The sequence below is a fragment of the Falco punctatus genome (genome assembly GCF_963210335.1).
Source record: "Falco punctatus genome assembly, chromosome: 9".
Taxonomy (NCBI): domain Eukaryota; kingdom Metazoa; phylum Chordata; class Aves; order Falconiformes; family Falconidae; genus Falco; species Falco punctatus.
The window spans coordinates 14988400-15014491 of record NC_137589.1 but is presented as its reverse complement, the minus strand read 5'-3'; the positions used below and the strand labels follow the sequence as shown (position 1 = coordinate 15014491).

Genomic DNA, 26092 nt, shown 5'->3' with positions numbered 1-26092 from the left:
TGATTAAAACTACCTAGATTGGCACACAGTTTCCTTTTACTTTTTACCTAAAATACTGTCCTAGTATGTTATAGAAATGGTAATGTTGAATCTTTTCTCTGAATTATTTTGTGGCGAAGCATCAGAATTTTAGGGGAGGGGCAGTGTCTTATACATGTTGAGGTCAATTTTTTTTTATAGTACTCACAGCTTTGGTCCCTCTGGATAAAATGTGTACACTCAAACTTCAATCTTACTGTCCCCACAGTTCTAAATTTGAGATGCACTTTAACTTCTCTTTTCAAGAATGCCTAACTTTGTATTCAGGCTATATTGATACCAATTGTGATCTGTTATCACCTTATAACTATAATTGTCATCCTCTTTGAGACTGGAAATTTATCAGAGTGCTGTTTTTCCACATGTGAGGTGATTCTGAGGAAAGAGCATTTTGGTGTTTTTATGTTCTTGGTTCAGGCTGTTGAAATGTATCAATATAATGTAGTGAGAATATACTTTTGCAACAATGTGTGCAAGTAAGTGACAAGATGCTTCCTGTGTTGTTGGCAGTTAATTAAGAGATTGGTCAAAATAGCCTTACTTGAAAATAATTGGGAGGTCTTTGAGGCTTGTTTTGTTATTAATTAGAAACAAGTATATTAAGATGACTGTATAAGAGTAGGACATATTAACGATGTGTAACAAGTCATATTTGGGTTACCCCAAAAATCTAGCTAGGGTATGATTAAAATTTACCTCACAGAAGAAACTTAATTGATGTCCTGGTAGCAGTCCTGCCCATGGTGTTCCTCTGAATTTTGAGGCTATGGTTTGGTTCCTTTCTCAGCTAGGAGTTATTTGAAGCCTCCTCATTTTCCTTTAAACTGAACCTCAGACTAATAATACAAGTGCAAGTCAGTGAAATGAGAATTATTCACAATTATTTTTGATAGTTGAGAGTATCTGTAGCAATTACATATGGCTTTATAGTGCAAAATGTTCCAGTATTTGTAGGTAGACTGTAAAAGTTTTTTAAGGACATGTGGAGACTGGGGGCTAGTCACAGTGGGGTGCTTGTACTGGATATTCCCTGTTAGGCTTATTTCAGCTTTCAATACAGTTAGCTGTTGAGTTCCTCCTGTCACTCCAGAAATACAGATGAGTTCTACCTCTCTATAGCTTGATGACATTATGGTACACTGTACCAGTATCTGCTAGAGACTTGTATTTCTATGGGTCTGATGTGCCAGACCATCATATCGAGACAGTCCAGTAAACCTGGTTGTCCCTCTCTTCTACCTGGCTGGATGCAGGGGCCCTCCAGTCCTGATCATAGGATTCTCCACGTCTCATAACAGATTAGAATTCCTTGCCATAGGATCAGGTGTAAGATCAGCCCTTGCCCTCTGGGCAGCTGCCCATGGGAAACTGGAGCAGCCACTTTCCTGGAAGAACCCCCATCTGTGATTGTTTTTCCTTGCAATTCACATACCCTCACCTCTAGGGTCGAGGTAGATTTTTCCATCCCACTTCCTCATGTCCTGTCCATGGGTCCTGCAGTTAAAACTATAGGGTACCCAATGGTGTGCACCCTCTAGATACTCTCTCTTGAGCAAAAGAGCATTTACTGTTAATAGCAGAGATACTGGTCCACACAGGTGGTGAGTAGGACCTGTTTTCTTTTTGTTGCTGAAACTCCTGGAACAGTTTCCCACTTCCTGGACAGTTTTTTCACAGCTGAGATACAAGTCTGTAGGGAGGGAGAGAGATTTTTGTCATACTGCCTGAGTCAGCAAGCTACTTGATCCACCACCGGTGCCTCTTCGTCTCTCCAGGTCATTGCTGCCGATGAGTTGGTATATAATGATGGTGCACTCTGCAGAAATTGCCACCCTGTGGGTTGTGTGCATTGGACTTGTCTGGATCTGTGGGTGACTGCGTGTTTTTTTGGTCATAAGTTATCTCTAGCACAGCTAATTCCCTTAAGTACTGGATACCTCTCTATTGCTGTCCACTTGCCTGAGTGACATACATCATCTTCCTTGAAGGGATACCTTTCCTTCACACTTGAGTTGCCTCTAGAGGCTTAGGACTTGTGTCCCTTTTCCAATGACCTTGTCAATGCCACCTTCCCTAGAAAGTGATCCCAGCTGTTTGGCTTCCCCACAGTCTAAGTCCAGGTTACTAGCCCTCTTGTCCCAGCATTGGAGCATCCAAGTGATACTGTGGTCACCTGGACAACAGCTGAAATCTTTTTGCATATCCCTCAGCTCACTCGGGGGTAGGGATTGAGTGGTTACCACTTGTTGTGCTTCTTCGTCCTGTTCTTGTGATGTCCCTACTTCGTCCTCTTTTACTAAATGAGTTGGGTTTTGTGTTTATTTCTTTTTGTGTATGGGGCAAATGATACTGGCATGGGTTGGTTCTCTGGTTCAGCTGCATCACCCAGCAGCTGAATCTCCAATCCAAGGGGTTGGAGAAGCTGCAGTGCCTGTGACCAGGGTTGGAATAGAGGCAAATAGTTGCTTAACACTATAAACAAGACCTGAACCACTTTCATGGTTCCTAGTAGTGGGACCGTGCTGGTTTCAACATTCCAAGGATATTAAAAATTTTCAGAGTTCTTAAACAGTTCTGTAATTACCCTGGAGGGGAAGAGGAAGATGTAGGAAGATGTCTCCTCCACGGGTTGTCTGTCCGAGGAATAAAGTTAAAAGGTGTAGTTAGTAGTAGTTTCCAATAGATGGCTCCCAAAGTACACGGGTGACAGCAGTGGTGACTACAAATACCAGATTAGTTTAACAATTCTATTGTATCATAAACCAGTGTTACAAAGTACAACAAAATGATAACCTTAGCCCAGGTCCCAGAGATGACAAACAGCACAACGGGACACGTACTACAAGTAAGATGTTAGGTAATGCAACTCTGAGAGCAAATCAAGTTTGTAATTGGTGACTATTAAACTAATACAATGAATGCTTATAACAGATTTCTTTTAATATGTTTGGGTCAGTTCTGTCGTTATCTCAACCCTTCAAGCCCCGTGTTGGGCACCAGAAAGGACTGTCTTGGTTTAACCATAGCCAGCAGCTGAGTACCACGCAGCCGCTTGCTCCCCCCTTCTCCTGGCTCTGTGGGATGGGGAGAATTGGGGGAGAAAAAGATAAACTTGTGGGTTGAGATAAAAGCAGTTTAATAATTAAAATAATATGTAATAATATAACTGTTATAATAACTGTCTTGAAAACAGAAAGATAAACCCCAAGATAGACATGTGATCGCTGACCAATGCGCAGCCAGTCCCCTAAACAGCGATCAGTGGCTCCTGGCCAGCTGTCCCCTGATACCATATGGCGTGGAATACTGTTTTGGCCAGTTAGGGTCAGCGGTCCTGGCTGGGTCCCCTCCCACTTTCTTGTGCACCTCCTCACTGGCAGAGCATGGGAAACTGAAAGGTCCTTGACTTAAAAGTAAGCACTACTTAGCAACAATTAAAGCATCAGTGTGTTAGCAGCATTATTCTCACACTGAAGATGAAAGACATCACTGCAGCAGCTTAAGAAGAAAATTAACTCTATACCAGCTGAAACCAGGACAAAAAGCAATGCTGAACTTCTGGTATCAGTAGACTTTTTTTCTGAAAACGGACTGGAAGCAATGAGTAGAAAGGACAGCTTTTCTTCAGCTTGTGTTACTTCTGTGTTACTAGTCATACATACTGCTGATGGCTTTCTGTTACTGTGCTTGGCAGTGCAGTGGAAATTCTGCTTAAAAGCATCTGCCTATTTAGAAAAAAATAATTAGAAAATGTTCTTAAATTTTGCTGGAATTCTGCAGGAAGATGGTCAAAATGCGCCCCCCCCCCCGCCTCCTTGTTCAGTTGCTTTTTTTGTAGGCTCATTAATGGAGGCTAGATGGCAGCCAAGGAATTTTCTTTGTGGCTGTGGGATTTGCACTACATGTTTGGAAAGTACTGTTGCTTCTGAATTGGTGAAGTCTCAACAGAACAGTTAATATTTCTGTTTTTCTTCTTTTTCTCGATGTTATTGAACTTCAGATTTCATACACAAGTCTGACATCTGATTTTGTAATAAAATAAAAAAAAGCAGCAAGCATAGCTACTTCTTGAGATACAGTAGGTAATAACCTAATAATTATTTCTTGTCTACTTCCTGTAAACCTACATAGAACATAAATGTTTTCAAGAATAGTAAATCTTGAGATCATTATGTCTAATAGTTAAACGTAGAATGTCTTGGATTTTCAGAACAAAGTTCTTGTTGCATTTGTTGTCATGGCAACCTTCTGTTACAGAGCATGATGAAATACTTGTTCGGCTGTTGGGCTTAATTGTCTTTAATGTGACTTTCAATGTACAGCATTTAAGATAACTCCCTTTTATCCTGTTTTTGGTATCCTGCAGAATTCTATCCTTTTTATGACTTTATTTTCAGTGGGTTTTACTTCTCAGCCCTGTAGTAGGGTATGTGCCTTTGTGTGTCTTTTTCTTCTGTCAGTTTTCTGCCTTCACTTAAGAGTTCTCTTCAGTTCTTACTTGATGTTGCTATTTCAGAGACTTGTATGGAATTCCTGTTTCTTTATTTATCTCTTCTCTGTCTATCTGGGATGTTGTCAAAAGCTGACAATAGCATTGGAAAAGACCCTGGAAGTGTCCCTCTTCTCTACTGACATCCTTGAATCTTATTTGACTCACAGTTATCCTTTTAACTGCCCTCCAGATAACTGATTTACCCAGTGTGTTTAGTGTTTGTTTTAAAAGCAACTTCCTTTTTTCAGTCTTGAAGTACCTGAAATGATACTTTGTTATTTCTGTACTATTCTCAAACTCTTCACTTCCCTTGAGTTTTTTGGACACATTGTTCTGTAGTTCTCTCCCTTTACTTATGCTTGTTGAACTTTCTTCTGTGGTGTTTTTTTAGACTTTTTTCCTCTTCAATATATTTTTTTACTGGATAATCCAAATTTTTTAATTTTCAGCATCTTGCCAGAAGAGATGCAGCATATGCAACTGCATAGAAAACAGGTGTAAAAATACCTGTAGAATTTCATGCATCTGAAGCTGCTAGTTTTTCTGAGCATAAAGCACATCTAAGTTTTAGTTGCAAAAGAATGAAATAACAGTAACCTCTTTAGCATAGCGTAAGACTTGTAATACACTTTGACACTACAGGCATTATGAATCACTTTCAGGTGCAAAGTAGTACAATTTGAAATTGTTCTCCTTTCAAATATTAAATTACAGAGTCATACAGGCAAGTATATATTTTTATTGTTCTTCCAAAATTATGACAGCTCGCTGCAATGGTCCCTACTTTCAGTCAGGTGAATGAACTCTTGTAGACAGTAAAAGGCATTCTGTTCTGGAAGGAGAACTATATGTTGATTGTAGTATTCAAATGTCACACCAGAAGTATCCAGCTGGGAGTTCTTAACAACTACAGAGGCACAACTACTAATGAAATAGTAGGAGTACGTTTCATCTGGGATACTGTGATGTCTTAATACTCCTCTCATGTTAGCTGCAGATGATACAAAGAAAGTCAATATGAATAACTAATAGAAAGGTTTAAAGTAGTGTTCTTTTATGTAGCATGTCTTTGTGGGTATTTCTACCATGCTGGCAGGGTTATTGATGGTGTGCATTTTTTAAATAAAAATATTCAGATACTGTGGTATGTAATGAAAAATGTAATCTATGAAAAGATGTTGTAGTATAACTAAAAGAAGTCTAGTATATATTTTTACGTATGAGGAAAAGAGAACTTTTCATGTTTTCCAGTGATGCTTTTTGTCAACAAGAATTCAAATTGTGGAGCAATGGTTGCCAAGGCTTTAGTTCTCTTTCTCAATTAGATTTTTGGAGTGCTTGCCCTTCTGGTGTATCACATTTAAACCCTCCAGTTTAAACAAAACAAAACCATATAAGGCAGGTTTGATTTGAGAGTAGGTATTTTTTGATGTTCTAAGAAGACATACAGAGGTTTCCCTTTACAAAACTAGTCTGAAAGCTGTCTGTTGTCTTGTGATGTTTTTTGTTGTCCAGGACTAGCGTCCTATGAATCAATTCCTGCTTGATGCTTTTGGTAATCTTCATGCTTTAATACGTTTTCCCAATAAATCCTGGAAGCTAGGTATCTTGTACCTGGCCTCCTATTCAGCTCCATCTTGGCTGCTTCGTATAGTGATAGGACTTTACTATTGAGATGTGTATTAAGGCTGTATTGTGATGTTTTACTTAATTTCAGAAGTCATAAGGCAGAAAAAGCTTTGCTTACTCTAGTTCTTAAGACTGTTGGACTTGAAATTTTTGACGAAAGATACAATGTCTGTTCAGCAGTCTTATCAACATTTTTATGAAAAACATGCTCTCAAAAAGAGCTTGGCCTTTTTGTTGCTAAGTGATAGGATGGGGAATTTCTGAAACAGAGTTTGCAATAAAAAACACAACTAGTGATACAGTGCACTACCATAGTCCTTTCCTAAAGGATGCTCTTGTGCATTAGAAGGGTGTGTTGAATCATCCCTATGTACAGGCACTGTTCTGTCCTTTTGATGCTGCAAGCTTGAAGACTCCTGCCGCTGGGTGAATCAACTGCATAACTGGCTCGAAACTATCAGATACGTCTTAGATCCTTAACCATTGTACTAGAAATTGAGCTTTCTACCCCAGTGTCGGCCCCCTACATCCTTTTATGTTTCAGGAGGGTTTTTTGTTTGGTGGTTATTTAATTTGTTCCCCCCCTGCCCCAGAGGATTTACCACACAGGAGAAAAGAGTAATTAGAGTATTAGGAGAAAATATATTCATTGCCATAGTATCAGACTTAGGTTAAACGCGGTATTGTGGCTTCATTGTTATGTGAACATAGGCAGCAAATGTTTTATTTAAATAGTCTCTTCAGTAGTGTGAAAAGAATGAAGGATGGCATATGACCAGGATTTTTAACTTTTTTTTTATGGAATGTCACAAGGAAATGCCTGCTTTAAATAATTTGACTTTGACAACTGCTTTTCTAAGTTTGCAGGGAAGTACGTTGTAGTACAGAGATGCTAGTTTTTCTAAGACTTGGGGTTCTTTTTATGTAAAATTGTATTTTTAAAATGTTTTTTTCATGCTAGTTACCTAAAAGAATTATAAAAGTAATGCTGTTATTTTGGAGATGCTGATAGAATTCTACTCAGATGGCATTTTATTTTTTTATTATTGTTATTTTTAGGATGACTTAAATGTCATTCTTTAAGCCGTTGCTTAAATTGCTCTGATATGTTTTAGTTATTCATTATCTTCCAAGTCTGTTAATCGTACTTAAATTTGGCCCAAACTGAGATCTCAAAAACCTGTCAGAAATTCAAATGTCAAGCTTTCTTCCGGTATGTGTCTGAGGTCTTTTTAACATAAAAATAGAAGGAAATGTTTTACGTGGGCAAATGACATAAAAACTGCTGAAAGATGAAGCCAAGAAAACCAGAGATCAGCTTGAGGTAAATATAGAAAAACTGAGCCTAAAAATTGACTGTAAAGAGTAACAACGTTCAAAATAAGTAATGCACCTTTAACTAATGGAATTTATAAAATAACCTTAATTTCATAATGGAAATTACTGATACTTGCTAGAATGCATTTTTATCAAAAGGGATGCAGCATGGTACTGTAAGAATAACTAAGTACAAGTCTGAAGTCTGATTCTAACCTAGTGATCATTTGTTTTTACAAAGAGATTAAAATACACCTAAGTAGATGGAATGTGCTCTAGTGTGCTGTCATTCAACAACGTGACCTGTAATTACTGATGTGTTCTCTAAGTAAACAACTGTGAAAACATATACTGGAAATAGCCCAGCATGTTTACCGTTCGTAATATCCAACCAGATTTAACAGTAGAGTTTTTACTAAATAAAGCTTCTAAAAACGCAATGTCAGTAATCTGGGAAAATATGTGAATACTAACATCAAAACTAGGCATGCCAGAAAGGTATTTATATACTGGTGCTCTAAATAATACGTGATCTTTTACTTCCAAATTTTGAGCTTGTAGACGTGCTTTTTCTATAGGTTCATTTTTTTTTCCAATGTGGTGATACCTATCCTTCAATATTTTTGTTGTTCGAAGTTTTTTAAGGAGTTGTAATCTTTTTGTATTAAATTATCCATATGCATTGCTCATGGTCTTTTTTGAACAAAAAGTAAAAAATGAAATAAAATGTGCAGAAAGGCTTAAATTAGGATGTAGAGCAAGCAAAATTAAAGAAATTTGTGTATTGAATTTAATCACTATAGAACGTTTAAATTTTATGTGAGCTTTTTCTTCTATTTTTCACTGACTTCAGAAGTGCATGATTATTATGGAAAGCAAGACCTAACTCCCTAAATCAGTAACAAAAATAGTAAGTTTATTTTCCTTTAACAGCCTGCTTTATAAAGGGAGAACAAATGAATGAGGTCTGAGATCTTGAATTGTGGAAAAAGATGAAACACCGTTCCTAATATTCACCAACAGTTCGTTACTACCCCAATGCAGTTGCTTTTCAGCAAGACAGCATACATTGACAGGAAAAGCAGGGTACCGAACTGGGGTTTTGAGCTCAGACTTCTCTCAGCTCTGTAAACACTCAGAAATTATTTGTTTAACGGTTGCTTATCTGGTGTTGCTTTGTATTTCTGCGCTAACCTGGGTGCCTGACTTCTTCCTTTTTTTCTTTAATTCCAGTGTAATATACATTGTTTCAAACTTTCATTGGTCCACGTCTTGCATGTTCAATAGGGAGAAAATGTAGACATCTATCCTTCAAATTCTGGCACGTTGTAATTTAATTTTAGTTGCATTATATACTTAGTTCAAGAAATGGGAAAGCTGAGAATCAGGCCTCTTGCCTAGTTCTAACACTTAAGCTAAAATGAACTTAAGTTGGTGGACTGAAAAATACTGTGTTCAGTGAAACAGAGAACTTACGATGTGTGTAGCATGAGGAATTACTGGAAACAACTCTTTAAAAAATTATTTTGTTTCCCCAGTTCATTATGATGGTCATGAGTTTATACTGAACTTGAAACTTGTTCAGCTTTAGCAAAAGTAGCTGCTCTATAGTACCACAATGTTCAAAGCATTAGTCTTCAGAATTTAATATTATTATGCCTCTTGAGTAGAGTTCAGAATCTCTTTCATTCAAAAAATTAGGCAAAACCCCCAAGCTGTTGTATGTGAGCTGTTGGTATGTGCTTGTTTAACCTTTGGTAAGCCATAACGCATGAGGGCAATCACTACAGAAAGAATTTGCAGAACACTGAAGTAAACTTGCAGAATGCGGTGTAATTGTTTGCCAGCCTTACCTGTACCTCTCTATTTAGTCTTTTCCCATCTCCTTAGGCAATATGGGTATTCCCTGCTGCTGGGGTTAATTTACTCAGTTCTTACACGAATAGTCATAGATCATCAGTTTCTTTCCTAATGCTTTTCCAGTTCTATTGCAGTAAGATAATAAGGCACTACTGCTGTGTTTAGTTGAAAACCTTTCTGGAGGGAGAGCTCGGGGACAGCATTGTAGTTTGACTTGGAATTTTGCAGTCCCAAACTTTAATCTTTTTCCAGGTTGTACTGTCTTGAAAATCTAGTGCTAAGTCAGCCTTGTGAAGTTACATACCCCTTTTAATATCCATTCTTCTTTTCAACTGTACAAATGAAAAAGGATTCTTCTCTTACTGGAACTTCTAATAATTGCTGAAACACGTAATAGTCTGTGGAGTTGGAGTGATGCGCTTCTGAAGAATTTATTTCCTGTTCTGTTTGAGCTTGTTGCCCGGCATTACTTCACGATGATAATTGCTATTAAGCACACGTTATTAACAATGTTACTGCCATGTAGTTAAGTTCAGTTCATTATACAGTAGTAAGAAGGACAATGGAAATCTGTAAATACAGGCTTTGTATGTACAAATTTATGATTTGATGAAACCTGAACTTTATCTTATAGCTACTTCAAGGCAACGTTGCTGACATCTACTTGTGTATTAAGTTTCCCAAGTAGATAGCTTTGGGAAGTACTCAAAGTGAATTCACATATGGCTCAGCTATTACAAAGACTTCATATTCACAGTTGTGTTTTCTATCACAGAGTTGCCTCGGTGTGGTGCAGGAATGTATAATTAGGGAAGCATAACGAAATGTGGTGTTGACAGAAAAGTATGTTTGGCATCTCAAATGCTCACCTTCTTTGACATCATTACTATCTTCATATCAGAACTTCAGAAGTCTAAAGTGGCTTATCTAGGTTCATAGTTAACACTCTGACATACTAGTTTTTATATCATGCTTTTTTTTAATGCTTTCGCAAAGCAATGGGAAACATTTTCAACTTCCTTACGTGTTTGTGACCACTGTAATTTGTTATGCTCATTAAGGTTCCTACAGTAGAAGAAAATAATGCTTGTTCATACTAATTTGGAAGATCAAAGCATGGCATAGAAACAATTTATCAATTAACCAACCAAAGCTGCCTCTCAAATGCACCTACATTTTACAAAATGTTTAAAAATGCATGTTAATTAAAAGTCTTCCAGTTCCTAGGAATATGTAAATTAGTGGAAACAAGAAGTAGTAAAAATGTACAGACAACTTGTTCTCCCAAATGTTAAATCCTCATGTGCTTTACATGGTTTTCATTTCTCTGTGAAGTTTTCCATAGTTGGTTTTATTATTATTATTCACGGTGCCCTGATATGTAGTTTTTTCTGTTTTTTTCCTGTAAATACTTAGAATATGTAAACAAAATAATTCAGGTAGGACTTTGAAATATAACCAAAACAGGTGGTTCTGTCTCAAGTGTTCCATCTTTCCTTTATATTGCTCATGTTTTACAAAGTGCATGTGAACTATTTTCATTTCATACTCTCATCCTAAGCCAATAAATTACTTCCCTTGCAGAAATGTAGAATCTTTAATGTTTTGTGTCACAAACAAACAAAAACACCTTAAAATATACTTAGCTCTTGGCACCATTTGTAACAATACAGTAGTCTTTTGGGAACACTATAGGAAGACCGCTGAAGAACAGTTGGAGTAACAGTTTAGACAAATGCCTGTTTATGTTCTTCCTTTTCAACTATACATCTCTGACAAAGCAAACCTAAAAAACAGTAGCCAGCAAAAGGATAGCTTTCCAAGTGAATGTTGTTTTGCAGTGCACGCATAGTCTATATGCAACTATTCAGTTAAATATTTAATGAACACTATTATCCAGTGAGAAATAGAGACAGTTATTTTATTTGGATTTGGTAGCTTTTTTCAGTATTGGTCCCATGAATCATCTTTGGGTGTGGCTGTTAGATACAGAAAAATCTGTATCTCTGCTCTTAGAAAAGAGGCAGATGTGAAGTGCCAGAGTCTGATCTTGGGCCTTAAAGCTATGGCTTTTATCTGTGGGGTATGGGAAAACAGAGCTCAAGACTTAAAACTGCATAACTAGTAACAGTTTCCTTAGACCTACTTTGTGTTACAATCACTTGGTATTAATACGTTTAGCTTTCTTTGAATGATGAGGTAAAGCAGCGTCTGCATTTCTGATGAAGTACTGCAATTCATTGCCTGATGTGCCTTCTCAGTAGCGTGATACTAGCAGCATCTGTCCGCTCAATAAGCTTGAATATTTTGCAGCCTTGACCTCTGGAGTTTTCCCTAATGTTTGTGAACTTAAGGGAAGATGGGTTGGATTTTGTCTTCCTAACACTGTCTTGATTTGCTGACATTATGGTCCTTTTTCTTTAACATACATTGCTATCTACAATATGTATAATTCCATTTAGTACTAACATTTGACTGAATTTTTCTTGTACTACTAGTACACCTATGCAACATGAGTTTGTTAGTCCCTTTAGAAACTGCTTTGTATGAACCATAAACTTAAAGTCAAAAGCAGCAGAGTTTAGTGGTGACGGCAGCATATTTTAAGTTTCGTTGGCCTAAAAAAATCAAGATAATACAGGTTCCCCTCTTCCTTTCCATTAGGTTACGATAGTATGATATGAGAGCTAAAATAAGGTGATTCAACATCTTCTCTTCATATAGCTGTTTTTGAACTCTAAGTGAGCAAAGTAATTTAGCTTTAAAATGTTTCTGATTGGGGAAGAGGCAGTATATTAATGGATTAATGAATTAATGAAGAAAAATCTTTGGAGTATTCCTTAGGTATCAGGCAGAAAAATGTTTTTATCCATAGTTATTTCATCTAGGACTGTTATTATATGCTATTACTAGAGTTATTATGATTGTTGTTTGTATAGACTGTCTCAAGTAAGATTGATCTTGGCTCCTAAAGGGAGTAGGCTGCTGATAACATTGGGAATGTGAACAATACAAATGTAGCAAAGGTTTGAAATAAAAATGTTATGATAGTAGGGTAAATGAAGTATCATTAAAGCAGCTATATCTCACGCTTTCTTACTTGCAGGATATTTTGAATAATCTTGATTCATGTGATCTTGAAGATGATGATCTCATGCTTGATGTGGACCTGCCTGAGGACCCACCTCATGACAAAGGTTAGTAAAGTAGCCAAGCAATCTTATTGCGAAGATGCATTATGGACTTAAGAGTTTTTTGAGTTATGTTCTGACATCTCTTTTAATAAGCCAATGCACTCCTCAAATTGTTTTTTCTTTAAGTAACAGCTCTTTCTTATCTGAAATGTTGAAAGTGTGTTATTTGTTTCCCCAAATACAATCCTTGCATTTAGATAATTGTAAAATTAGAAATGTACTACCTTTTATAAAAATGCAACCTTATTGCACACTGTTTGTTCTGTTTAAATTATTTTAATAGGATAAATTTCAATCTTTTATGTTGATCATTCAGTCTTAGGCTTCAGCTATATTTGAAAATGTTGGAACGGCATCTTTTCAGCTTTGGTGAATGACAGTGTAATCTTTTTGAAATAATTATTTATTTTTTTTCTACAAAATTACAGTATCTCCTAATATATTTTTATACAATTCAGGGTAACAGGAACCTTAAGATTTAGGATGTGTGTTTTCAAGGTGTCTTCTATGCGCTGTTGTTATCAGCAAGGAAGCTGGCAAACTTTCACAGGAAGGATATTGGCACCTGCATGCCACTAAAATAATACAAATTCAAACTAGAATGAACTAGGTAAGGCAAATTATTGACATACTTCCTCAAATCCTGGCCTGGAAAAGTTGGAAGCATTTGCTTTTGGTCATTTGTGGCCTACTTGTAAGAATTGTCACTGTCATGTGATTATAGGTATTAGTTCTTCTTAAAGTTCAGTGGAGGCTAATGTATCTTCAAATGAATAGAAACATTGAATACGGAGCACTGCAGTCCCCTAGGCTGTACAAACAGGCAGTGAAAGAAAAAAGGCTTTCATTATTTTGTGTACCGTTCAGCTGCCTGCTGAAGTTTGGGCAAATGCAGGTTTTTTTGAGTAGCTTTTTGAGTTCCTTGGGTGAAGACTCCTGTGTGTATGTTAGATTCGAAGCTAAATTAACAGTAAATAAATACCTAGTCTTCCATTACCACAACGATGGCACATCATGTTTTAAGAGTGTGCGCGTATGAAGTGCAGTACTTAATATTTTCAGTCTTAGAAGAAGTTTTACAAAATACTTGTGTGAAAGGTGCTTATTGACAATAATGCTAGTATTCAACTTTACAGCCCAGATAGGTGTTAAATTTTTATTTTTTTACTTTTTAATTTTTCCGGAATGGGTAACAATCCAAGCCTAGGGGATATTCTTTCAATAAGGTTAACTTTAATTCTGTTGAGAAAAACTAAGAAATGATTTTGAAGGGTAGATTAATTTCTCTTAATTTTCCTAGTTTATAAAACATGCATTACATCTGCATCAGTAATTTCAAGTTACTAATTAAAAAACTGTTAATACATGCATTTTAAGGTGAATGTTTGCCACAAAACCATAAAAAAAATTAATTTAATCTAGACATGATTGATGAAATGCAATCATTAATTCACTTCTTTCTTATTTGCATCAATATAATAAACAGAAACCTACTCTCACTTCTACAGCTAAGTATCAAGAATATTTGTATAGCTGGAATATGTTTTGTGATTATGATGATCTTATGTGTAAGCTGCTGATTCAGGAGAAGTTTATTGTTTGAGATTAGCTAATTACTCCTATTTTTGGCATTTTGTAGAAGTTGAGTTTCCTTACAAAATTAACGTGGCATAAACTGGGGATCTGCTATAATCACTTCTTATGTTGAAATCTCTGAATTTTTAGCAAAGAAGATCTGAAAAAAAGAATCCAGAAGCCACCTCCAGGTTTCCCCTTAAGTGAATGTGACCACCGGAAAAAGTGAAACTTGTTTGTTGTTAATATAATGTGTTTTTACTCGGTATCTCAATTTAATTTTCCAAAGCTGAAAATCATCATAATATAGTCATTTAAGCTTATTGTAGGCTTATTTTGAATAGACCCACTTGAATTTCCATGTTATGAACCGTACAAGGATGTTTCTAAAGGAAAGTAAGCCTTTTGTTACTTTAGATGAACAAGTTTTTCTCACCTGGTTTTTGGTTATTGAACTTGGTGATAAAAACTGAATTGTAGATATGAGTATTAATTATAATCATATTTAACAGCACTTCTTACCAACATTTTTTTTTGTAATGATGTGTGACTTCGGTGATGTCAGACTCTTAAGGCTTTCCAGGTCCTTAGAAACTCTCCTTGTTTCACTTTGGAGTCTGGGATGCTGCTTGGACACTATTTATAGAAACAGTTCTAGCTCAACAAGTATGCAGTGAGTGAGGATAGCAGTTTTAAATCACAGGGTAAAACTGGGCTCACTTCCCAACAACACGCAGGCTGGGAACTAAGCAGGAAGAAAGGCCTGTTTATGAGCGTCTTATGTGCAACTGAGTAGGCAGACGAATAAAACAATGTGCTCTTGTATAGTTACTTTTCTAGCAGAAGACTGACAGTGTGAGGAAAAACCCCTTGGGTAAGTGAAGGAGAAAGTCTGCTTTTTTTTTTTTTTTTTTTTTTCCAGTGTCTGACTGCACGGATAGCAGTTGTTTTGGATTTGTTTCTAGTGGTTTACTAGCTGTTGCCAAATAGTTTTTGTTCTCTTAAGAAGTTTTTGGAATATGCTTTGCAAAATTTAGTGTTTTAAAGATTTTGTTTGCTTGTTCGAAGTCATGCTTGTTGTCCAGGTAAATCAAGATTAAATGTGTCTCAAGTTGAAAAACAAACATGTTGAACAGGAGGAGATATATATATATATGTATTTTAAGTACTGAAACTGTTCTGTTTTGGAACAAAGTACTGGCCTTTTTCTAAAACGACTTTGTGTGATGTGTTTGAACTTTTAAAGATCTGAAGATACTGTCAGACCAAAAAATGGTACTTTTGGATTACTTTTTCTTCCCCATAGCTCTTCAAATGATTTTTCTTCTTAAAGTGGAAATACTGTTAAGGCTTAATTCTGTAGTTTCTGCTACAGATTAATCTTGTAACAAGTTTATATGCTGTTAAAAATGTGACACCATTACAGAAGTCTGTTTGACAGTTCTAAAATGCTTTTTTTTTTTTTTTTTTTTGGATCAGTTTAAAAAAACTAAACCCCCAAAACTTTACAGTACAAGTTACCAGCACATAGTCAATATTTTGTTTACAAGGTCTTAGAAACATTTTTTTTTTTTTATGCTTTCTGTAGAGGAATGTGAAAATATGAGCCGTTTTGATAGACAAGACAGAAATGCTAGACAACATCAGGAAGGATTTTGGAAAAGAACACCACAGCAGCGATGGAATACACAGGATCACTATCACCTTGGCCATACTGATCACTATATCCATAGTAAAAATGATTTAAACAGGTAAAGGATTTGCCTCTTTTTCTCCCAAGCCATTAAAATACTCTAATGAGAAATCTTTGTCATTAAAGGGTCTGTCTTGTACTGAGTACAAGGCGTTGTATATACATCTATAAATTGCATGGGAGCATCACTGAGATTTATAACCATTTCTTTTCAAAACTTTTGTTTCTGTCGTGTTTTTTAATCTAAATATTTATTACTTGTTTTTGTAAGATAATATAAATGCTTGACTAAATTACTGTATGTGTCCCTGTTTGTTTACTGTATGGAAAGACATTACACTGTCTTATTACTTGCATTGTGTATGTTTGGACAGTTTTTACTTATATTTCATTTAAAAACTAATTAGTAATCCTACAGTTCTTATAGGCTAGCTTGCATGACTGAGTTTAAAGAAATCCTGATGGGCAGGCTGGTTTTAGGGTACTGTAGCTGTTGGTCTGCAAGATATTTGTACAAGTGGGAAGTAAAGTCCAGCACTTAAGTGAAATAGCATTGACATTTTCTGATTTATTTATTTTCTGCTCTATGCCACAGTATGTGAATATAGCTCAGGTTACATAACACTTTCTTTTTACTAAATGCTCTCTAGCTCTACTTTTTCATCACTGTTTGGATTTTTTTAGTCTTAATTTTATTATTTTTTTTAGGGGCTCAAACTACCTAGAATCTCCTGTTGGTCACTATGAAAGCTATGGAACACCGAATTTTTACCAGGCTCCTAGACAGCTGGTGGGCTTACCGGAGAATACTGTGATGCTTGATGAAATGACCCTTCGGCACATGGTCCAAGACTGCACAGCTGTAACAACTCAGTTATTGAAACTGAAGAGATTACTGCATCAGGTGAGCTGTTTAAATGGAACAAAAGCAGTAAAGTATATTGTAGGGGGAGCTTAGGTGGGCTCATGTTCTGTTTGGCGTAATTAAGCTACTGTCATTTCTTTTATGCGTTGAATTAATGTGTCCAAGAAAGTGTGCGCTTTATATTGCCATTTAAAATAGTACTACTTCTGCTTTTTCAGCACTTTACTGTCTGCAAAAAATACTAAATAATGTTTTCCTGCATCTCTGAGGAAATAACGCTAAAGAAATTTTAAAAAATCAGTGCATTTGAAGACAAGCTTTTATTTAATAAGATCCTAAAAAGCTGAGAGAAAAGAAAAATTGATCCCACTGATCAAACTTGCATTTGGCAAGTCAATGCTAACAGCTTTTTCTTAAGGTTTTGTTTTCTTTGTTCTTTTGATCTTTTCTCTGTGTTTTGACAAAAATCTTAGCAAATCCTACTGGGTCATCTCGATTGGAAGTGCTCAAATTTAACCTTTCTAGTGTATAAAATCACTGAATTGTCATAAGCTTTTAAGAAGCTTTTTCATTTCACCTCAAAAACTGGCAGATTCCAGGACTTGGTAAAACGCTGGATGATTCAGCAGAAGTATGGTGTTTTGGCTGCAAAAATTCCTTTGTTACCTTAGGGAAAAAAAAAGTCCATGAGACTTTCTGTGGTGGTATATACAGATTAGCACTGAAAAGTATCTGTGTGATGTTGTCTTTAATACTAGATTTACTGCTGTTCTTTTCTAACAGGATAATGTAATGGGAATAAGTTTGTGCCCTAAAAGTAAGACACTGAAATGAAACACAGCAAAACAAAAAGCAAATAAACCCTGAGGCTAATTCAAGGGAATGACCCTGCCTTTTAGAAATGTGAGCATTTGCTTCCTGTGGTAACTGAGAAGACTGGAGATGTTTTTCCACTGACAAAATCAGAAATGCTATTGTAACAAAAATAATGTAGTGTCAGAGAGGATGGAAGGTGTGTTCTTAGGTCCAAATAACTGCATAGTGGACTGCATGAACTGTGCCTCCCAACAGCCTCAAGCTTGCAATTAGGACATGAAACAGATACCGGGGAACTTGTTATCTGGAGCTTTTAGTGCCCTTAACACAAGGACAATTAAACAATTAGATAGATGATCTGTGTATGTGTAATTCACTGTAATTGTAAAGGTGTGCACTTTATAGCCAAATTACTGTGTGGCCCTGCAGAATACTGTATTTTAAATGTTGATCTAGTTTATAACAGCCAGACTTTTCTAAAAAATTACAGAACACAAACCTTGCCTCAAGTAGCTCAGTGTAAGTTTTTTAAAAAACCTAAATTCATGGGAGAAAGTTACTTCTAATACATATGTTCTTCAAAATCTGTTGCTTCTTTTGTCAAAAGCTTGATCTTCTCCCCCTCCCTTCCTGTAATAGCTAGTTTTGTAATAACAAGTATTATTCATTCCTTCAAACTTTGTCAAGCATATTTCTCTATATTTTCTGACCTAGCCCCCCCCTGCTTTGACTCACTGCTTCCAAAACTCGTCGCTGGACTTATTGTTTGATTAAAAGGCTGGATAAACATATGAATAGTAATGTAAAAGTAAAGTAACCTGCTACAGAGGGGAAGACTTCAGACAATTACTACCTTTATTTACTAAACAATGAGTAAATTTTGTATGAAATAGTTTTTCGTTATTTGTAAGTGTTAAGCCTTAACTGAAAATATCGAGCTTTATACTAACAGAAATGAGTTAAAATATTGAAATTCTTTTTTTGCTTACCATGAGGAGCAGAAGTCTAGTTTTGAAAACAGTGACATGAACTTTAGCAGTCTGAATACTGGACTAGGGCTTGATCTCAATCCGCTTAAAAAAACCCAAAACCCACCAAGTAAAAAAAGCGAGATACTAAGTCAGCTCCTTTCAAACATCAGCTGTAGTAGAGGAAGCAGAAGTTGTTACAATACAGATGAAGCAAATGTAAGCTTAAATGTATAGGTGTTACCTTATCCAGTTATGACTTTTAGTGTTATTATTTAATTTGGATAGGTAGAGATAGAGCTGTAGTCAGGTCTTGGACGAGAGGTCTCACAGAAACAGTTATAGTAAGATATAATATCTATATTCACTTGTATAAAATGGATCTAATTAACTGTAGTGTGGCTTACTGTAGAGCATAGCATGTAATGAATGTATACCTAACAGATTCCTAGGGAGACGTCATGTGCTATATGGGATTCATTGCTGTGACTGTAGCTCACATAACCATATATAAATTATCTTGAATATTACTAGCAATAGGGCTGCAACAGCATGGTTTTGGTGTTGTGTTCCCAGTTCTTCTTGGAAAAATAAATAGTTATTTGAGCAGTCTAGCTCAAATAGTTTCTGAACTCCGTGTGACCAGGATAACAATGCCAGCAGTACACATGCTGCCTGTTTACTCCTCACATGCTGCCATCTCTCTGTACCTTCAAACAGTGAAACCAGGAGTAGGAGTCTCTCCTGCAGGGTTTTTTAAAGATTTTTACTGTATTAAGTATAAAATTCTCTGATTTTGCAGTACTGTTATACTAGCTTACATGGAATAAAAAAAAGTACATTCTTCATGCACTAAATGCAGCTGTCAATATTTACAGGGAGATGTTGAACTACTGGTGAACGTTCTCAATGCTTAACTGGAGCACTAACTTTGTATTGTAAGAAGAAAATGCTTTGGAAGTCGTAACTCTAGTAATAATTGACATCTAAATGTTAATACCTCTTAAACATTGACTAAGGTACTTCATTTGCATGCTTAATAGTTAGTAAGTTTTCTTCTGATCAAACTTCTGTCTTTCTCCTCCTCAATTAACTTCTTACACTTGCTGCTCTAGATAAGGGTAACTAGAGCTAATGTGTTAGTACAATTCTTACTTAAATCAAAATGTTCTTTCCTGATGCCCTGGAGCCTTTGATCTAGGCAAGGATTGACCATCCTCCCTAGTAACTTTCTCTCAAGACTGGCCACATTGATTCCCAACCGCTGTGTCTTATCTCAGATAAGCACTTGCTGATATCCTAAGGAGTACTGAAGCATGAAGGGGTTCACTGAGCTGTGAGATTTGTGAGGCCCTTTTCTTCTGGGGAGGCAGGTTTCATAAAAAAATGTTTCTTTTCAACTTATCTTTCATGAATGGGAAATAAGTTACAATGAAGATTTGTGCTTGAAAATACAGAATTTATTAGAAATGACTAGCCCGTTTGTATGAAGAGGTATGAATGAAGAAATGAAGTCTGTAGTGCAAAACTGTAAAATGCACGATGTTTCTGCTGAGGCTTTAGATGAGTATGTCACTTGTATATCTTTCAAGTATTTATTGTGTTCTTTTTACATCTGGTGCGATCTGTAACAGATATTTACCTTTAAGAAGCCTGCAGACAAGGAAGAAATATATTTACTTAATGAAATAGAAAGATTTTTTTCATGTATTAAGTTGTAGAAAATAAACCTACAATTGTGAATTTTTTTCTTAGCTACAAAATAGTTCACCTCAGTGACTTAACTGTGCTTGAAAGAAACAGAACCACAGAAATGAACAAAAAGTAGCAAATAGACAAATTTTAAGTTTAAGCAGTTGGTTAGCTGTTCAGACTATCACTGTAACAGTGGTTGACAGTGGCCAATGGAAACTGTACGATGCTCATGCATAGTGATATCTGAATGAACCTACGTGCAAAATGCCCAGTAGTCAGCAGGTAAGTATCACCATCCACTTTATGGATGCTTAATGAATCATCTGTTTGCATCTTTGTAAAAATGCTGTTAGCAAAGGAGACTGTTCAAATAAATGAGTAAGTTTTACAAAAAAACTTTGAGTTTGGAATCAAAGGCTAGATCTTGATATATCTTTAATAAACCTTGATGAACTTGAGAGAGTTGTTTAGCATTTTTCAACTTTGTGAGCTGTAGATGCTGGAATGTTGAAAGAATTCTCAAGATTAAATTATTGGTATACTATTAGTAGTTTATTCTTTTAAAATCCTGTGTGTTAAAAGGCAGCTTATGCTGTTTGGGAACCACAAGATAGCTGTGGAAAATGCATTTGCTTCTAATGGGTTGATTTTTGTAATAGGAGAATTTAAATTATGTTAGTATAATGAAAACAATTATCTTAAAGCTTTGAGCTTTGTATCTTCCTCTGAGGCAATATGGGAGATTTCTTCTGAAGAGAGAATACCCTTTATCTCTCCTTTTCTTCTATTCTTCTAGAAGTTCTACAATTTTCCTTTATTTTACTTGTGCTTTTAATTAAAGCCTGCAAGTAATAGCACCCAAAGGAAGCAAGGGGGAAAGGGAAGATGCAAAGCATAGGCAGTGAGAACAGCTGTCTCTATGCTGTATAGGAGGTGCATGTTTATAATACTGAAATATGTTCTGGGGACTATTATGATGTATTATGTCATGGAGCTTGACTGTTCTTTTTGGTTGTGTTTTTGTCTTTTTAAAATAGAGGTGTGTAAAATGAGAACACGTAACTGCTGAGAGGATAGGAGAGAATACAAGCAAATGTAGCATTTTTGAGTTGCTGAACTGTTTATCAGCAGAAATATTGCAGTGCTCAAAACCCAACAATCTATCTATACATAGAAGCAGTTTATCTAATATTCAGGTTTGAAAGGTAGTGAGATTTTTTTTTTTTATTAAGCTGTTCTTGACGAAATACTTGTATGTGATCATAATTAGTAATCTGGGACTAAATGAAAATTTATGTTTGGCATTCTGTTTACCAAAAGCAGTAAGTCAGTTCTTGGGGATTTGTAAAGTGAAAAAAGCAGACGGATTTGTGTGTCATTTGTGCTTAAGATTTCACACTTGTTAACATGCTCTCATGCCAACATTTAAGTACAGCCACTCAAAAATACAGGTTTCAGTTTGTGGCTCTCTTTGTATTTGGGTGAGTTGTGATGTACCTGTGACAGCCATGATGGAAATTATTCCCATAACTTTAGCTCATGATCTTGAGATGGATTAAAAATGACAGATGCAGAGTAGAGAACATAATAAAATGCTTCAGTTACTGTAACATGTAAGAAACATGTAAAAACATTGGACATGTAGAAAAAACCCAGAGAAATAAGGTGCATGACAATGTTATACTTGGGGAAGAAAGTATTGTTACATATTTTGCCTCCGTGTACACTTAAAAGTGGTATCTGTAACTCTCACTGAATTTGTCCTGAAACAATAAAATCGATGGGTTTATAGAAAACTAAGGTGGTATTAATTTTATCAACAGATACTGTTTGCAAAGGAATATGAAGCTAAAATAATATTCAGCTTGAAATCGGGCTACTTTGATAGTCATGATTGTAAAGCTTGAGACATTCCTCTCTATTTGTTGTATAGGCACTGTGCTCATAAATACAAACACATTATTAGAGAGATGGTGAATTACATCTCTTTACACTACCTTTTTGAAGACAAGTGTGAAGTTGGGGTTTTTTTTCAGAGCAACCTGCTAGTCTTTGAGTATTCTAAAAATGTTTGAGGGGAATTTACGTGTGGATTTTTTTTTTTTCCCTGACCATAACCACCTGTTCCCTTTATGTACCTATAGTGAATTTGGGATGATTTTCTGTCTGGGGTATTTTGTAATGGTTTCTGATTCCAGGTTTGCTGTAATTTTATAAGCCACTTTAAAACTTATCTTGAGTTATTGATTACTTCAGTTTATTACATAGGGACCACACCACCCATGACTGGCCAAAAGTGTATGCTGCGGACTTAAGTCCAGCAAAAACTTTCCAGGAAATGTAATTGAGTTGAAAATGACTGTAGTTGGGTAGCAATTCAAATTGGTTGCTGATTTTCATAGCAACAAGAAAAGGACTGTTAAATGCTTGCTCACTGCCATATTACCTGACTGCTTTTCATGTTTAAATATTGCATGCAAATAGATATATATGGATTTACATTGGGTTAAAATAATCAATCTATAACTGAAGACTGTCCCTACCTAATTAAATGTGAATGTCTGCAATGTTAGTCATCTGTCAGTTTACATATTGCAAGTTATCTTCCTGCCTAATCTGCCAGTGATGTATAAAAATAACTGTACCAGGATTGCCAGAATGTATGAGGTTTGAGTTGTTTGTTGCAGTGTTTTAAGTTTAGAAAGTAATTGCAAATATTAACTTGGTTTTTTTCCTTCTTATGCTGCTATTTTTTCAAAAGGAATCTTCTGCTAAGGAAATTCAATTAAAATGTATTGTTTCTGCCTATGTTTATAAGTAGAATTTAGTTTTCTGTGCATTTGATAAGCATTTGGTTTTGATATGGCTAACAAACTATCCTGAGTTCTTATTTTTGCCAGCGTCTTTTATGTTTGCACAAATGAGGCTAGTACAACTGCTTTTAAGATGTTGTTATACTGTAGTGAATAATGTATTCTACTACTGTAAGAACATTAGGTAAAAACAGAAAGGTAGCAGCTTTTTATATTGCTTATTGCAATGCGATGATACCTTTGTAAAGTTTGTTGTAGTTTTACCTAAAGGTTAAAAGTGTATGTTCTTCCCAATTTCCTGAAGTCTGGTGATATCATAGCATATAATTCCTATGCTACCAAAAATAACGTGCATATAACCAGTTACATTTGTTTTGCTAATTGTAATCTTTTTTTGTCTATAAGTAGCCTTTTTCTGTTTGTTTCCCTTTCCTCAATCTCATTTTAGCAATATGATGAGCAAGAAAGAAGCAAAACAAGAAAAGTTTGATTCATCCAAGCATATATTCACAATGGGATGCTTAAATTCCCAGTGATAGTATTAGAACTGATTATTATTTTTTTTTCGGTTGCCCTGTGTTCGTTATGTATATTAAGATGACAAAGGCGGTGGTAAGGGAATTGATGCAGATGAACTCGATTCTTGTTTTGCTAATGAGCATTAGCTAGATATAGCATAGGGCTGGAGTAGTTGATTTAAATCGCCAGAGAATGTGTGACATACTGACTTCGTTCGCAATTAGGTCTTAATCTGCTGTTGTACAATGTTTTATTGCTCCACTTATATGCATTTTAATGGGAATAAAAAGTATAGCATAGGTATCAGTGATAGAGCTTGTAGAAGCCTTGCAAGATACTTTTGTCTCAAATCGTTTGTCTTGTTTTGTGGTGTTTCTGTTCCCATGATTACTCCTTCTCAATTATAACTCACTTTCTGATGTATCTTCTCTTCTGAGTGTGTGTATTTTATTAGTTGTTTAAAATGATAAATGCTGAGGAAATCTGTTAGCTGTAGAATATAAAAGAAACACACAAAATATATAATTTGTAAATTTTTCTATGATTCTAATTGCTCACTTCTAGCGTTTTAGAAATGTTTTTGAATAATGTTTTTTCTTCATGCTATTATTGTGCAAGCTATTTCAGAACACTCTGTTAGAATTTGTTCATAACAGACTGTAAACTGCTGCTTCATCAGCCTGTCACTTGCTGGCGATCTGCCCAGAAGGGGCAAGTGGCTATTTGTGAATTGAACAAACTGTGTGTCGGACAGTGTAAGGTGAAGTATTTGCTATGTTAAGGAGTTTGCAGCCTTGAAATTTGACTGCTCTCATAATCAATAGGTTTCAAAAAAAAAAAAAAGCCAAGTTTTGAAAAAACCTACAAACCAACAAAACACCAAAAAAATGCAAGATATAAAATTACATCTAAGTGATGGAAATTAAATTTAACTGTCTACAGTATGTTAACAGTGATTTGAAATTGTATGGTAGTTATTTGTGTTTTTCTCCTTTAAGTTTGATGATGGTTGTACATACTTGCAAGTAAGCATTGACCGTAGGAAAGAGTAAAAATGTAATAATTAAAAGTTCATCACGTAATCTGTGCTTTTTTTGCATCTGGACAATCTCACTGTTTTGTGGTTTTTTTGCAGTTTAGTTAAAAATGTATTAGAAAAATTTCTGATGGATTAAAAATCAAAAAAGATACCTCGTGAACATGAATAGGTCTATTGTGGGGTTTTTCCCTTAACTGATCTTTAGCATTTGGGCTGCAGTGTTACTCTTCTGGTTTTGGGGAGTTGCTGATTTGGCTTCAGACTGGTTTTAGACAGGTTATGAGACATGCTGCCCTTGTGTTCTACAAATGCAATCCTAGGCAGTGGAGTCATTGGGTAAAGAAACTCCCCTCTAAGAACCCTAAAAATAAAGGAGAATACTGTAAGGTAGAGAATTTATTTATTTTATCTTTAAGAAGGTAGCAGATGGAGGAGATGGACAGAGAGGGGGCAGAGGGCAGAGAATAAATCTTTTTACACCAAGGAAGTGAAGGGTTACGGTCTTCCATGACCATAAAATAACTGCTGTAATTACGTTGTAGTTTTGTGTTGCACTAAGATTGGACACAACATCACGATACAAACCTGAGAACATACCATGAGAATACACTGTCAGTTGTTCAGTCTGACCTGACTCTAATGTAACTGAAACGTTTCAGGGTCGAGCACCACAGGTTTAGAGGACTGCACATAGTGGCTGCATATGTTTTTGTCCTGAGAGTGGAAGTGCTTCAGGACGTACCTGGGCAAACACATTTTGACGTCCTTGATAGGTATTTCTGTTTCTACTTGCTGTGCTTAATTTCACGGCTGTCATGGAGGGGGGAAAGGGTGCTTTTCTGAGGTACCAGTTTTTGTAATTGCTGTTTAGGTCCAGTGGCTGTGAATTTGTGTTGTGTTGGTCTGCCCAGTAGCAATTTTTGCTGCTTTTAGTTAAGAATTCCTAGCTGAACTGTTTTGGCTGTTTATTTTGATATTGTTTAGACATATTATTTGAACGGATGCTAAAGGAAATGAAGCTTTTAAAATCACATAGCATCATTCTTTCCTGATGTAACACATTTGAACACAATGGCCAGTTTTTTAGTGGATTTTTGTGCAAAATCAACACACCTTGACATAGCTGCAGCTGTTTCTACAGCTTGGTGAGGAGAGGGAGGCTGTTGATGGCCCTTATTTGGGCACTGTACATATATGTTGCAGCAAGGGAAGCTTTCCTATTAGGGGACCGAAAGGAAAATTCATGGTGAGAGAGTTTAGACTCCGTAACAGGTTCTGCAGAGAGATTGTGTCTCCATCTTTGAAAGCAGGTTTGCAAGGGAGGAGTTTCAGCCAGTAATTCAAGCCTTTTGTTCTTGTTTTTGTTACCTGATAGAATGATGAAAATGTGTCACTCCAGGACATCCCACTCTCAGTTCCAAGTCCAGAACCACAAGAACCTGAGTCAACTTTTAAGGTAAATGACACTGACTTACTCTACAGAATAAAAGACACAAACCTGTTTGTGTTTAACAACAACAAACCAAAAACTTTTGTGTCACTACAAAGTGCTTCTTGTTTCTTTCTTATATTTAAATG

The 26092-nt window shown here is 35.9% G+C and overlaps 1 protein-coding gene across 6 annotated transcripts in view; it reads left to right on the top strand.

Annotated features, from left to right (window-relative positions):
- CCSER2 (coiled-coil serine rich protein 2) overlaps window positions 1-26092 on the top strand; it is a 115563-nt gene that overhangs the window by 63762 nt on the left and 25709 nt on the right. For all 6 annotated transcript variants that reach the window (XM_080402697.1, XM_080402699.1, XM_080402698.1 and 3 more), the window contains exons 4-7: window positions 12444-12534; window positions 15695-15857; window positions 16508-16703; window positions 25890-25970. In XM_080402697.1, coding sequence (XP_080258823.1) covers window positions 12444-12534; window positions 15695-15857; window positions 16508-16703; window positions 25890-25970 — 531 coding nt within the window. The remainder of the gene's footprint in view (window positions 1-12443; window positions 12535-15694; window positions 15858-16507; window positions 16704-25889; window positions 25971-26092) is intronic.